The sequence below is a fragment of the Euprymna scolopes genome, chromosome 36, assembly GCF_053919585.1.
Source record: "Euprymna scolopes isolate OS-2025 chromosome 36, ASM5391958v1, whole genome shotgun sequence".
Classification (NCBI taxonomy): domain Eukaryota; kingdom Metazoa; phylum Mollusca; class Cephalopoda; order Sepiida; family Sepiolidae; genus Euprymna; species Euprymna scolopes.
The window spans coordinates 84298766-84313494 of record NC_136517.1 but is presented as its reverse complement, the minus strand read 5'-3'; the positions used below and the strand labels follow the sequence as shown (position 1 = coordinate 84313494).

General features: G+C 35.5%; 1 protein-coding gene across 8 annotated transcripts in view; it reads right to left on the bottom strand.

The window, feature by feature from the left end:
- The window catches only part of LOC145260645 (protocadherin-like wing polarity protein stan), a 450806-nt gene that overhangs the window by 122407 nt on the left and 313670 nt on the right, over positions 1 to 14729 (bottom strand). For all 8 annotated transcript variants that reach the window (XM_080118975.1, XM_080118974.1, XM_080118979.1 and 5 more), the window contains exons 13-16: positions 13139 to 13304; positions 4554 to 4819; positions 1546 to 1729; positions 681 to 782 (exon numbers count right to left, since the gene is read on the bottom strand). In XM_080118975.1, the coding sequence (XP_079975101.1) occupies positions 681 to 782; positions 1546 to 1729; positions 4554 to 4819; positions 13139 to 13304 (718 nt within the window). The remainder of the gene's footprint in view (positions 1 to 680; positions 783 to 1545; positions 1730 to 4553; positions 4820 to 13138; positions 13305 to 14729) is intronic.

Genomic DNA, 14729 nt, shown 5'->3' with positions numbered 1-14729 from the left:
GTCTTAGCTTTGTACGACAGCTAAGTCTCTCTCTCTAGATTCAAAATGTTGAGATCCAGTGACAAGCAAGAGCAAGATAGCCAGCAACAAGTTAAACTGCAGACCAGCTTAATGCGGGTACTGGTTTCCCGCTTTATGGTTTTTTTGAATCAGAGATTTGTTTCTCCTAGAAAGGTTGCCTTCACTACGGCTTACGGGAGCCCTCTCCACCCCAATACACACATACATACACACAAACACACACGGTGCTAGTTGGCCGTTGACCCCGAAAAAGGGTTCATTCGCCCTTTGGAAGGTCTTGTTTTTAATCTTTCAGGGAGACTAGCCACCCTCCTCACCAAACAAGTCTGGTGGGGGAACCAGTTCAGTCGCCGGTGACCCGACCATGAGACAGGTAGTACTGGGTTACATGGCACCAGTAGCATATGACATGACCTGACATATGCATACATACATACATACATACATACATACATGCATACATACATGCATACATGCATGCATCCATACATACATAGATGCATGCATGCATACATACATACATGCATATATACATACATACATACATACATGCATACATACATAAATCTACTGTTTTATTTACATAGATGTATTTTAGTAGGTAAAAGAAGTATACTTTCTTTTCTAAGTGATTTTTAGGTTTGTACTTGTATCCTTACCTATGGCTCCAGAGGGACAATCTTGGACAGCCATCTCATTAATGAATGTCCGATCCCACCAGATTCCGCGGGCAAAATTGCGAGGACAAACGTCGTACACAACTGAAAAAAAAAAAAAAATAAGAAAAAGAAATTAAATTAACATTAAATTTAAAAAAATCTCTTTCTTACATTCTCTCTTTCTCTTTATTGTCTGTCTCTCTTTCATTCTCTTTCGCTTTTTCATTATCTCTCCCTCTCTCTTTCTCTCTCTCTCTCTCTCTCTCTATCTATCTTAAGCAACGCTACTTTTACCATTACTGATTTAAGTCATCGACTTAGTTTCAGTGTTGTTTTTTGAAGATTTATCGGGAACAGTGAAAGAAAGTAATTTTTCTGAGACCCTTTATACTAATTTGGACCCTGGTGACGTCAAAAAGGGTAAATATCAGCTATCACTTTTACCTAAATGTAACACTACCATTGGCTGGGGAGTATAATTTGATGCCGTGAAGACATCTCTGGAAAAGCTTTCATCGTCCTGGGGTGAAGCAGTTAAATAGTTACATTCATCATTGTTTATACATTCAAGCTTTTTTTGATAAAAATATATAACTAGAATTTATACATTCCAAAAAACAAAAACTTGATGGCTGGCTCACAATGCGATAGTCCTGTATGAAGAAAAAAAAACACCAAATACCGAATTCGGCCTTTTTCTCTTGCAGTCAACAGTGGAGAGAGAAAGAAAAGGATGGAAAGAGGCAGTAAAACAAATTTTCTTGCACTTGGTAAAAGTCATTTGTTGCATATTTTGTTTGTTTTCAATTTCTCGGCTGTTAACTATACTGTATGATTGTCAAAAAAAAAAAACCTTAGTACTCACCTCGACACCCAATTTCATGAACTTCAGCAAAACGACTGGAACAGCTATCACATCGTCGTCCAATGACCCCCTTGTGACATCTGCACTGGCCCGTGAACTTATCACATGAGGGTCCCATAGAACCCTCGGGGTAGCAGTTGCAGGGGAAACACTGGTCGGTGTCTTTTGGCCGGTAATGATTTGTCTGCAAAAGAGAAATTATCAGAATTAGAAATGTAATGGGACGATTCCAATGCAATTACTGATTCTGATTTCTAATTCCAATGCAATTACTGATTCTGATTTCTAATTCCGATGCAATTACCGATTCTGATTTCTAATTCCGATGCAATTACCGATTCTGATTTCTAATTCCGATGCAATTACCGATTCTGATTTCTAATTCCGATGCAATTACTGATTCTGATTTCTAATTCCGATACAATTACTGATTCTGATTTCTAATTCCAATGCAATTACTGATTCTGATTTCTAATTCCGATGCAATTACCGATTCTGATTTCTAATTCCGATGCAATTACTGATTCTGATTCTTTTAACATCTATTATTTGAAATTTTCAAATTACCATAAAAATCCATGCACATAATTTTTTTCCAAGGTAAAATATACACTTTATATTTGAACTAGCCGGGAGATCTGACGTTGCCTGGTATTGAATGATGATGAAAAATGTTTCACACTCCCAAATTTTTATTGTAATAGAAATCAGTGAAATCATCTATTTTTTAATCAAATCGATTGTCTGCTCTAGTCTGGGACCCATCGCAGTGCACCGGAAGGAAACTTCATTCATATCCCTGCTGGCAGTGACTTCGTCCACAATACATTGTAGTTTACATTGCACTGTAGAGAACCTACTGTTGATTTTATGAAATTATTTTTATGTATAATAGCTTGCATTAAAGTTTAAAATGAAAAAGACAAGTATCATGGTTCAATTATGCTCTAAACAGAAACATTCATTTCGAACGCACTCCTGTGTGATATCAAAGAACCTGCTGTTGATTTTATATGCCTTTCTGCTTGTGTGGTAATAAAACTTCTCAAATGCATATAATTTAATTAATTGGAATTCTTAATGAGATGTATAATTTGTATTATTTATTCATTTATTTATTGCGGACGATTATCCTCATCTTTCTTTTAGTTGTTGTTTCACGACGTTTCGACCAACTATTCCTCCGGCCTTCGTCATGTGATTAACCACAACAGGATTAGATGAGCATTGTCTGAAGATAGTGGTTTCAATCCTAGCCAAAGCTGGCCAGAGGCTTAGTTTACCAAAACGTGGTGAGACAACAACAACTATGGAAGGCAGTAATTGAGATTCAGCGTTCCTATCCCATCGTGCTTAACCACCTGACGAAGGCCAGAGGAACAGTTGGCCGAAACATTGTGAAACAACAACTAGAAGATGAGGATAATAGTCAGCAATAAATAAATAAATGGATAAATAGTTCTCAAATGTACTTGTGATGTTAGGCTGTGTAAGGTGTTAACTTTGGTCAAAATCGCCTGCTCCTTCTTTCATTGGATTTTTTTTAGATTATCAATACTTATCGAAAACATTCTGATATAAAAAAAAAACTTTTCTATGAACACTGCCAGACGTATAAAGTACATTTGTGTGAAATTTCATAAAAATCGACCCAGCCATTTAAGAGTTCTTAGGGAACGAACACACGCATATATAATAGTAGAGATAGAGAGCTATAAATTTTAGTTTGGAATCAATAAATGTTCACCATTTTATCCTTAATAACACAAATAGAAATTAAGTTTAAAAATTTTAAATATTTGTAAAATAGAGATGCAACATTGCAGTGATGGTACAGGGGTCGGAGCTTAGTTGACAAAGTGGGACCTATTAGCTTGAAGACTTTTCTCCTAGACATCATCTTCTCCTTTTTTGTGGGGGAGGGGTAAAGGTAATATTGTATTTGTCCTGTTATTATGAGATCATCCACTCAGGCATTGCCTCCTCTTGAGGCAGGCCAGTGTAGTATCTGTTCATTTATTTGGAATAGTATCCTCCCAGGCTATCCTCCTATATGGCATAATCACATTTGACACACCAGTTCCCATCAGATCACCAAAGTTAAGCAACGATGAGCCTAGCCAGTACCAGATGGGTGACCATTTGGTACTTCCAGGTGCTATATGCGCTCTCTGCTTATCTCGGCATTGTTTCCTGTCGTCCTGGACTTCTCCTTGCCACTGGACTCAGTGCTGATTCAGGAGAGGTGTGGTTGGGGATTTCGCAACCCTTGCCTTACAGTTACATAGGGTATCCATTTTCTTTTGAGACTGAAAGGAGGCATCGAATCCTCCCAGGCGTTACTTTCTCCTTTAGAGAAAGTGAAGTGCAGTACATGTTCATTTGTTTGTCATTATACACTCGTTCCAGTCAAGGCATGTGCTTCAATGTACTTCCTACACTCATACCCCTTCAATATTGGTCAACATAAATACTCCTGATCCACCTAACAACAAAATCACACCCCTTCACCATAGATATTCTTAGATTCTGGAAGATTTTCTTTGATAACTTCTTTTCTCAAACAGCTTCTCTTTGGAATTCCCATTCTCCTCCCATGCATTACTTCCCCCTTTAAGCAGAGTAAAGTGCAGCACATGTTCGTCTGTTTGTCATTATACCATATGTGTCCCAGCGAAGGCATGTATTCCAATGTACTTCCTACATTTGTGCCCCCTCAGTATGGGTCAACTGATCCACCTGACTAACAACAAAATCCCGCCCCTTCGCCGTAGATATTGGAAGATTTTCTACTTTGATAACTTCTTTCCTCAAGCGAACTTTTGGAATTCCCATTCTGCTCCCTGTTTCCTGGATCATACTAATACGCAAAAATTTAAATGTAATGTGAACAAACATCTTACTGATCAACTCCCCATCCAGGTTGTCCTGTCCCTATGAACCTGGCCCCTATCACAGTAGCCCCTTAAATATGCATTGTCTCAAACAAGGGAAGTTCAACTGATTACCTTACACGAGCAGGCGCCTGTTGTCTTTTCGCACACGGGATCAAAACCTTTTGATTTATCGCAGTTGCATGGTCCGCAAATAGGGTAACCCCACCAGGCTGCAGGGCAAGGCTGCTGTAAGCTGATCTGGCAGTACCGACCAAACTGGAGACGTCCACACTCACACGTGTAAGTGCTTTGCTCAGGTGTCGGTCGGTGGCAAATCCCCATGTTCTGGCAAGGGTTAAAGTTGTCGCAGACGTCCGTGCAGTTCGATCCAATACGACCTGCGTTAAAATAAATAGAAAAAATAAAATCAGTAAAGCAAGAATTATCTCCCCTTGCAATCATTACTCCTTGAAACAGGGTAATGAAAATATACGATTATTTAATCACGAGAAAAAAGAAAACAGATTTACTGTCAAATGGGGACAAAGTGTGTTGAATAAATATGTAACGTAGACGTTACGCTGCAAATAGACAAACAAAAATAAAATAAATGACACTTCTGCATGACAGTGACATGAGGCGAATGTGTGTATTTTAGTTTCAAGAACGGCCGATAGAGGGCGTGTGTCAGCCAAACAGGGGTTGTACCTTTCTAAAAGTTCGTGCAAAGACAATCCCGTGAAAGGGATTTTTGAACAAATAAGGCAACTATCCAAAAACGCTATATTCCAAAAAGGTTTCAATAAAAATCACTCATTGAAAAAAAAAAAAATAATAATAAATAAATGAAATATATTATTAAAAAATTTCTATAAATTTTTATAAATAAATAAAAACTTCTGTATTAAAATTATATTTTGCTACATTGACAAACAAATATTATATTCTGATCTATGTTTATACAATCTTGCTGTGAAAAAACCCCCCCAAAAAAAGAACCGTCTTCGTGTAACCCCCCTCCCCCCAAACCAAATAAATCATTGGTAAACCTCTATAAATGTTTCATACTTTTAAAATTATATTTTTGCTAAAATTATATTTTGACATATTTTTATACAATCTTATTCTGAAAACAAAAACAAAAACAAAAAACAAAAACAAATACTTATATGCTACTACATTTTATATAATCTCACATGAAATAATTCTAAAAACAATCTATAAATGTTTTTCATATGTTTTTTTTAATGTTATTTATTTCGTTATTCTATATTTTTGCGTTCTCGGAGACACTTGTTTATATTTTAGGTTCACAGAACGGCCGATAGAGGGCGTTTCTTATTCAAAGAACAGGGGTCGATAACTCGTCTCAGTCGCCTCATGGCACTGTCATGCAGAAGGGACAAACAAATAAATAAAATATCCGAGTCGGCATTTTTTTCTTTTTTAACAAAACGTTTTTATTACCGTTACTTTCGACACCACTTAAAAAAGTCACTCGCTGCTGACTCATGTCCATGTTATCAGGCAGTGTTTCTACTTTATTCCGACCTCACGCCGGTATTAACCAGCCACGTCTCGCCTTCGCCTTTGCACGTCCATTTTATTTTTTCGACGCCGACTTTGTTGCTCTTGCCTCACGCCAGCTATTTCTCATCTGCGACTTCACTCTTCCATTTTCTCTTACGTCGTTTTTTTTTTTTTTTTTTTTTTCTCTGATCTCACGACAGCCGTATATGCCGGCCATTTCTCGCCTGCATCTTTAAACATCCGTTCTCCTCGACGCCCCCCCCCGCCCCATTAGTCAGCCATTTTTCGCCTATGACTTCACATGTACTTGCCTTTTGGCCAAGATCAAAGTGTAGTATCTGTTCTTCAGATGCGGCACTTCCATTTCTCGTTCTCTTTCAGTGGAGCAGAAATCCTTCACGACTGAGACAATTTTTATTTTTGTACCTTTTCTCCACGTTAAAAAACGACCCTGGTGTCTAACTCTGCCCCGTGGGGAGGCATTGTAAATAGGCACATGTACTTTCTTTCTACGTCGTCTTTTTTTCTCTGGCGAGCGAGCGCGTGTTGCAGTTTTTCTTCTTTTTCTTTCCTTCCTCTTCTCGCGCACACTTCCTAATTTGCATATGTGCGTTTTTTTTTTTGCTGCTGCTGCTAATCTCTTCGCATGCTGGCCATCTTTTGCCGCTGATGGTATTTTCCACGCATTCAATCACGCACTATGTTACGAAGAGATACGGATAAAGGATGAGGAATAGATTAAAATATATTAAAAAATAGATTTAAAAAAAAACAAGAAAACTTGAAAGTGGGTAGGGAGATAATATGAGGGTAATTATAAATGAAGTATGTCAGTGAGGGGGTTTACAACAGAGGAATATAAAAAATAAAGTAAAATGTTAAAATAGTGAGTAAATAATAATAATAATAATAATAATAATAATAATAATAATAATAATAATAATAATAATAACTAGCAGGACCTGTGAAAATTCATCAGCGGACTCTTTTTTTTTTCTTTTTTTTATTCAATTTTCACCCCAAACAAGGCACAGTGCCACTTTGAAGCAGGGGGCTACTATTAGGGACTTAATTTGCGGGGTCATTATGAAGGGAGAAGAGTAGAAAGATGTTTGTTAACATTACACTTGAACTTCTGCATATCATTGCAGTTGGGAAAGCAGAATCCCGGAAGGGAGTTCCAAAGACCCGCAGTTCTGGGGAAGAAACTATTGGAGTAAAAGGCTTTCTTGCACCTAGGGATCTCTACTGTAAAGAGATGAGACTTAGTAGCTTGTCGGGTTTGTCGGGGGTAGTTACGTCGGGGAGGTACAAGTGTTTGCAGTTCGTCAGAGCATTCACCATTAAAGTATTTGTAGAACAGGCAGAGGGATGCAACATCTCGTCGATGGGACAGAGGCTGAAGCCTAGATGATAGTTCAGGACCTATCAGGTTGGCGACTCTCTTTTGAACCCTGTCCAGGAGCGAGAGACAAGCAGCAGATGCACCAGCCCAGATGTGACAACAGTCCTCCATACATGGGCGAATGGTTGCCTTATAGAGGTATAGGATACTATCAGGCGTAAGTAGTTTTCTAGCACGGTAGAGGGAGCCCACCTTCCTTGCAGCAGCCTTGGCAATGGTCTCAATGTATCTATTCCAATTCATATTCCCTGTAAACGTTAGGCCGAGGAGTTTAAAAGAAGTACTTTCAGGCAATGTGTTCTTGGCCATTGCTATTGGTGGTAGAGAAGGTTTCTTGTAGTTATTGAAGGAAACAAGCTTAGTCTTAGCAGCATTGAATGTGACCAACCATTTTTGTCTCCATTCCACTACGGATTGGAGGTCGTCCTCTAGTGTTTCTGCCATTTCCTTGGATATGTGTTCATTTGTTTTCCCCTCATATCTGTTATAGAGAGTGGTGTCATCAGCAAATATACCCATCTCCGAAACAATTTTATCAGGGAGGTCATTTATGAATATCAGGAATAATAGAGGTCCAAGGATAGACCCCTGAGGTACTCCCGCATTTATGTCATATTGTTTGGATGTACGACCATCGAGGACAACTTTGATTTTTCTCTTACTTAAGAAGGATTTAATTACATTATGAATTCTTCCAGTGATTCCATATGATCTAATTTTCCTTAGAAGACCATCGTGCCATACCCTATCAAAAGCCTTAGATATATCAAGGGCCACCGCTCTATCCTCCCCTGTTTTGTCCAATGAACGGTATATACGTTCAGAAACTACAGTTAAGATATCTGCTGTTGAACGGGCTTGCCTGAATCCATATTGTTTGTCAGTCAGGAGTTTAGCAGCTGTTAGGTGCTGGACGAGGGCTTGATTAACTAAGGACTCAAATATTTTGGCGAAAAGCGGGAGGAGGCTAATGGGGCGATAATTTAGTGGGTCAGTTCTTTCACCAGAATTCTTGAAGACTGGTACCACAGAGGCGATTTTCCAGCAGTTGGGAAAACAAGATTCGTTAAGGCATTTATTGTAAAGTTTGGACAGAACTGGAGCAACCTCGGCAGAGCATTTTTTTAATAGCACAGCCGGGAGTGCAAATGGAGACGCTCTGATATTATTGTAGCTCTTTTGTTAAAACTGCAAAAGTATTTATCTAAGCTAGCAGAGACACCCAGCGTAGCCTGGTTGTACAGTACACTTAAATATGATATTTTAATTTATGCAGATTTTGTATATATTATAATAGAGACAATTTTCTATCGATTCTTATATTATAAAGCTGTGATTTCAACAAAATAAAATATATCCATATAGCTGCAGTGCATTAGCTTGAAACGTAACTGAAACCAAAACTTGTGAATAATATATATATATATATATATATATATATATATATATATATATATATATATATATATATAAGAACAAGTAGTTAATAAAATATATTAAAAAACACTTTGAAAAAGAGTTAAAAACATATTTAATTTTAAAAAGGAAGCACAAAATAAGTGGATAGTCCTTAATCTGTGAAGTTTCGAAGAAATACTTTCCTTCTCATCAGAGGGTAGGAATTAGCAAAATGCGGGATCGGATTTTGCTTGCAAAAGTATTTGATGAAACTGCAAGTAAGTTATAGATCTTACTTGATAACAAATAGTGAAACAGAGCGAATATGGTGAAGAAAAAGGTGATTTCACGTGAATGGATAGACTGGTGAAGGATAAAATATCCAATAACGGTAAAATCCAAAAATCCAAAATCCCAAAAAGTTGGTTAAATTTCCATTTCCACAAGTAAAATCCAAGGGATCGCGTGATTGGAAGATGGTCCAAAGGCAGAAATCCATGGAATAATTCACAAATGGGTGCAAGGAAAAGGGAATGAGTTTAAATAATATTATTAAAAGGAAGATAAGATATATATATATATATATATATATATATATATATCTTATAACTTCAGTTCATTCGAATCCGAAATCAAATTATATGAAGAATTTTTGGTAAAAGTATTTATAAAAAAGTAGGTGACTCAAGTGCCATCAGCTATAATTCATGAAGAATTCTTGATAAAATTATTTATTACAAGAAAAGGGAAGGTCATAACAATTAAACCACAGTTACTTTGAAGAAACAAGATGTAAGTGTGACACAGAAAATAACACACACGCTATTGTATTAATATAGATAAAGAGACGAAACAATAAAACCACATAATAAGTGAATGCAGCAAACTAGTCCAAAAAGAATATAAAAATAGACACGATCAAGTGGGGAAGCCAGTACACTGGCAATTATGCAGATGAATGCATCTTCAACCCCCAATCAAATGGTACAAGCGCAAACCGGCAGCAGTACTGGAAAATGGAAGTCACAAGATCCTATGGGACATGGATATAAAAATTGATAAACCCATCCAAGCAAGAAGACCGGATGTGATAATAGTAAACAAGAAGGAAAGGTCCTGCCAGATTGTATATTTTGCCCTTCGAACAGACCACAGAGTGAAAATCAAGAAGATAGAGAAGCGGAGCAAATACACGGAACTGGCCAGAGAGCTCAAAGGGATGAAGAAAGTCACCAAAAACTTTGAATGGGAGAAATTGGAATCAGAGGGATGTCTGAGGAGATACAACGGACAACAATAATGAAAACTACAGAAATATTAAGGAAAACCCTTGAATGCGGAGACTAACACCATACAAGAACTACGGACACAAAATGGACACACAGAAACGGCTACAGATATAAAACACAAAGGAACATCACATGGAATGATGAAAACTGAAACTGTATCATTTAATGTCACCATTAAATGATACCACACCAAATAATGAGGAAGGTCAAGAAGGATGGAAAGACCGAGGAGAGAAAGCACTAGCCAGACCTCCATTGGCTGAGTGCAAAGAGGAATGAGACCTTGGGGAAGCTTATTGCCATTCAAATCAAAGTGAAGACCAATGGTCGCTGCCAACAAGAAATCAATGTAAGTGGCTGTTGCGATAACCCAAATTCTTTTGCAGAGGTTATTGAAAGAGGTGGAGAGTGCTAGAAATCTGAGCAGACTTGTTGTCACTCAGACTCCAGTGAACACCACAAGTTGTTCTCAAAGAGCAATCTTTGATGATGGTTTGTATGACTACTCCTGGTGAGTAAATAGTAATAATAATAATAATAATAATAATAATAACAACAACAATAATAATGAAAATAACAATAATAATAATAATAATAATAATAATAATAATAAAAATAACAAAAATAATAATAACAACAACAATAACGATAATAATAATAATATTAAAAAATAATAATAATAATATTAAAAAATAATAATAATAATAATACAGCAGAATTAAAAAAAATACAATTGAGTAAAAATAGAAGTAAACAAGTGAAGCATGCACAGTGAACAAGGCATAAAAAAAATGACTAAGTTCAGCATTTGCACCCGACCCCATCCCACCCCCATTTAGCCCTAAATTCCGCAGGGGACGCCAAATCCCAATTAAAACGAACAAACAGTGTAGTTATAGGCCTTACATTTATAAATTTGAGTTCTGCACTATGCAAAAAAAGAAATTAACAAGTCCATCATTTGGCCCCCCCCTCCATTTAGCCCCAAAAGTCCCCAAGGCCTTAACATATTTAAATTTGAGTTCAGCACCATGCAAAACTGCTAAATAGACATACGCAGAAAATTTTGGTAAAATAGTCCCAAAAATGGAATGTTTTTATTAGCCCTAAAAGAGCCCCTGGGGCACACCCAAGAGTTATCATGAAGTATAGACAAACAAAATTATATAGAAATCAGTTAGTTACAACTTTTCAGAAAGTTTTATAAAAATTCAAGAACTCAATTTTTTTTTTAATAAGCAGAAAATGTCAATTTTAACCATTTTAACTCAAACGGTGCCTGTAGGCGGGGGGGGGGGCAACCAAAGTTTTCCCGGAACATCCATTCTGTTACTTTTTTACTCATATCATGATTAATGTTTGTGCAAAATTTCAAAAAATTTCCAAGGCGTAGTTATTGAGAAAAGTGCAGACAGACAAACAGATGAACGGACAAGAGTGAATTTACAGGTCCACCCTCCTTTTGTCGGGGGACCAAAATCTAAACAAACAAGTAGGAACATAACGTTAAAAACTCTTTTCTCCTCTTCTGATGAGAGGCATTAATTTTTTAAATGTCATATAAAGAGTTTCTATAACTTTTATATAATAAAACTGTTTTATATGAATATTTTCTTTGAACTGACAAATGAATATATTTATTTTGCCTTGAATTTATTATTATGATATGCTCCACATGCAACATGTTGAGATTCTTATATTCTGACAATAAACTACTAAATATTATCATTTATTATTGTTATAGCTCTATCCGATAGGATGTTGAGTTCAAGATCTACCGTCCTAATTTATAATTTTCCTGATTCTGTTGTTGTTTTTGTTTTCTAACTTTATACACATGTCAATGTTTGGTAGACAGATGGAAATCAAAAATGTGTTAATGGGTGGTGTTGGTGAGTTGGTTAATAATTTTGTAGATGTCTTCCCCTGATACAAGAAGTCCTCAAGAAGTTGCCTGCCCCTGATACAAGAAGTACTAGAGGAGTTGTCTGCTCCTGATATTAGAAGTACCTAGTAAGTTGTCTACCCCTAATACAGAAAGTACCCAAGGAGGTGTGTGCCCCTGATACAAGAAGTACCCGAAGAGTTGTCTGCCCCGCATACAGAAAGTACCTGGATAATTTGTCTGCCCCTGATACAGGAAGTACCGAGTAAGTTATCCACCCTTGATACAGAAAGTACCTAAGGAGTAGTCTGGGGTTTGTATTACTGTACACAGATTCGAAAAAGTTGTCAAAAAACAAATACATAACAAATAAATGTTATCAAAGGCAAGATAAGTTACTTTTCTACCAAACTGGATATATTTTTCGTGTTTTTATTCAATGTAACATGTTTATTCAGCTCGAAAAACATGCAGTGTTTACCGATATATTGGAAAATTCAAGATGGCGTCTGACTCCCTCTTTAACACGGTAAGTTTGGGAAAAGGTGTTATAAATAAAAAACTAGATAAAATACTGTTAAAAACTTGCTCAATATATGTTATCGTGACATAGCTTGACATATATTCGGCGGGTTTTTAATAGTATAACATGATAACATAGTATAATGATAACATTTATTTGTTATATATTTGTTTTTTGACAACTTTTTCGAATCTATGTGTACAGTAATACAAACCCGTAGTCTGCCCTTGATACAGGAAATACTCAAGGAATCGTCTGGCCAGAATACAAGAAATAGTCAGGAAATTATATGTGCTTTAGCACTATATATAGAAGCGATAGAGACAGCCATTTGCTTTTTTGAGTAGAACTCAAAAATGAACTATTGTACAACGTTTTTCTTACATTACAACTCACATAAATACAGGTACATCTAAATGTTGAGGTAGTAATTCATGGTAGTTATGGCCCCACAATCATAACGTGTACTCCTGTAATATACATTTGTCAATTATACCACTGTGTTAGTTTTGATCATTATCGCCTTGCAAGGCCACAACACTGGCGACGAGGGAATGTGTTCAAATAATGGTAGGTGTCTGCATTTGCTTGAATGCACATCTCTGAAGGGTTTCCAGGTGGTTATTGTTCTGGGCATGATAGAAGTACCAGACTAATAATACATAAGTATATAGAAATGCTACTTACCTGGCAAACAATCGCATTTATATTGTCCCCATGTATCGACACAGGTGTTCGGACGACAGGGGTTATCTGTGAGACAAGGATTTTCCATGCTGCATCCAGTCTCGGCATTGAACGTCTGCGGCTTCGACAACAGAGATTTCCTGATATCATTGCCTATACGGATGTTCTGGAAAAGAAAAACAAAACAAAAAAATAATTACAATATTTTATTGAAAATTCAAGCACAAAATTGCCATGATATATACATTTGTGAAAACCCAATATAGATTAGAAAAAAAGGCTCAATAAACATAAAAGAGATATAAGAAATTTTTTTGAATGCATTATTCTCCCATTCCTTGCAGCATAATCATACTTTTGACTTCAAACAAGCAAAAACAGCTCTCTCACACCGTAGAAAACACCACCTATAATAATTAACACATATAATCAGTCAATAAATTACATAGAAAAAATACACTCATTTCATTTCAGTTACACATCCATATTTGAATTATAACGGACATATTTTTTCCAAAAAGAATATGAATTGTATCATATCTTTTTAAATATATTAACGGTTATAAAAAAATCTTACTCTCTTTTACAACGTTATGCCCCCCCCCATTTTTGAATTTCCAACGATTTTTTTCCGTTTCTAAAATGGAACAAGGTCATACATTTAATTACATCAAAAATATATTTTCAAATATTTTTTACTGGTGTTTTGTTTTCTCACAATAAAGACAAAACGTTGATGAACACATAACTTGGTTTTTTTCCTTATATATATATATATATATATATATATATATATATATATATATATATATATATATATATATATCGTATTGTTTTTTTCCCTTATATATATATATATATATATATATATATATATATATATATATATATATATATATATATATATATATGATTGTTGAGCTGGATTAAATCCGACGATATGAAATAAAATGTCAATGAAAAAAATAAATCGGGCGAAACGTTGAGTATCCAGTTCCTTCCACCTCCATTTTATTTCATATATATATGTATATATATATATATATATATATATATATATATATATATATATATATATATATATATATATATATGTATACTTGTGTATCTTTTTTCACTTTTTATTTGTTTTTCCTTTCGTTTTTTTTCTTTTTCTTTCCTTTTTTACACACACCGAATCTTCTCACCAGAAATAAAAAGTAAAAAAAAAAAAGAAAAACTAAAAAGAAAAAGAACAAAAGGAAAACAGAAAGAAAAAAAGGAATGACTTATTAACAAATATATATATATATATATATATATATATATATATATATATTGTATCACAAAAGTGAGTACACCCCTCACATTTCTTCAAATATTTAAATATATCTCTTCATGGGAAAACACTGAAAAAATGATTTTTTGACACAATAACAAGTAGTCTGTCTGCAGCATATACAACAGCGTTAATTTGTTTTCCCCTCAAAATAACTCAAAATATAGCCATTGAAAGCTAAATCCCTGGCAACAAAAGTGAGTATACCCCTTACGAAAAATTGTCAATATTAACATACAACATGCTAACTCTCAATATTTTGTGTGCCTTTAC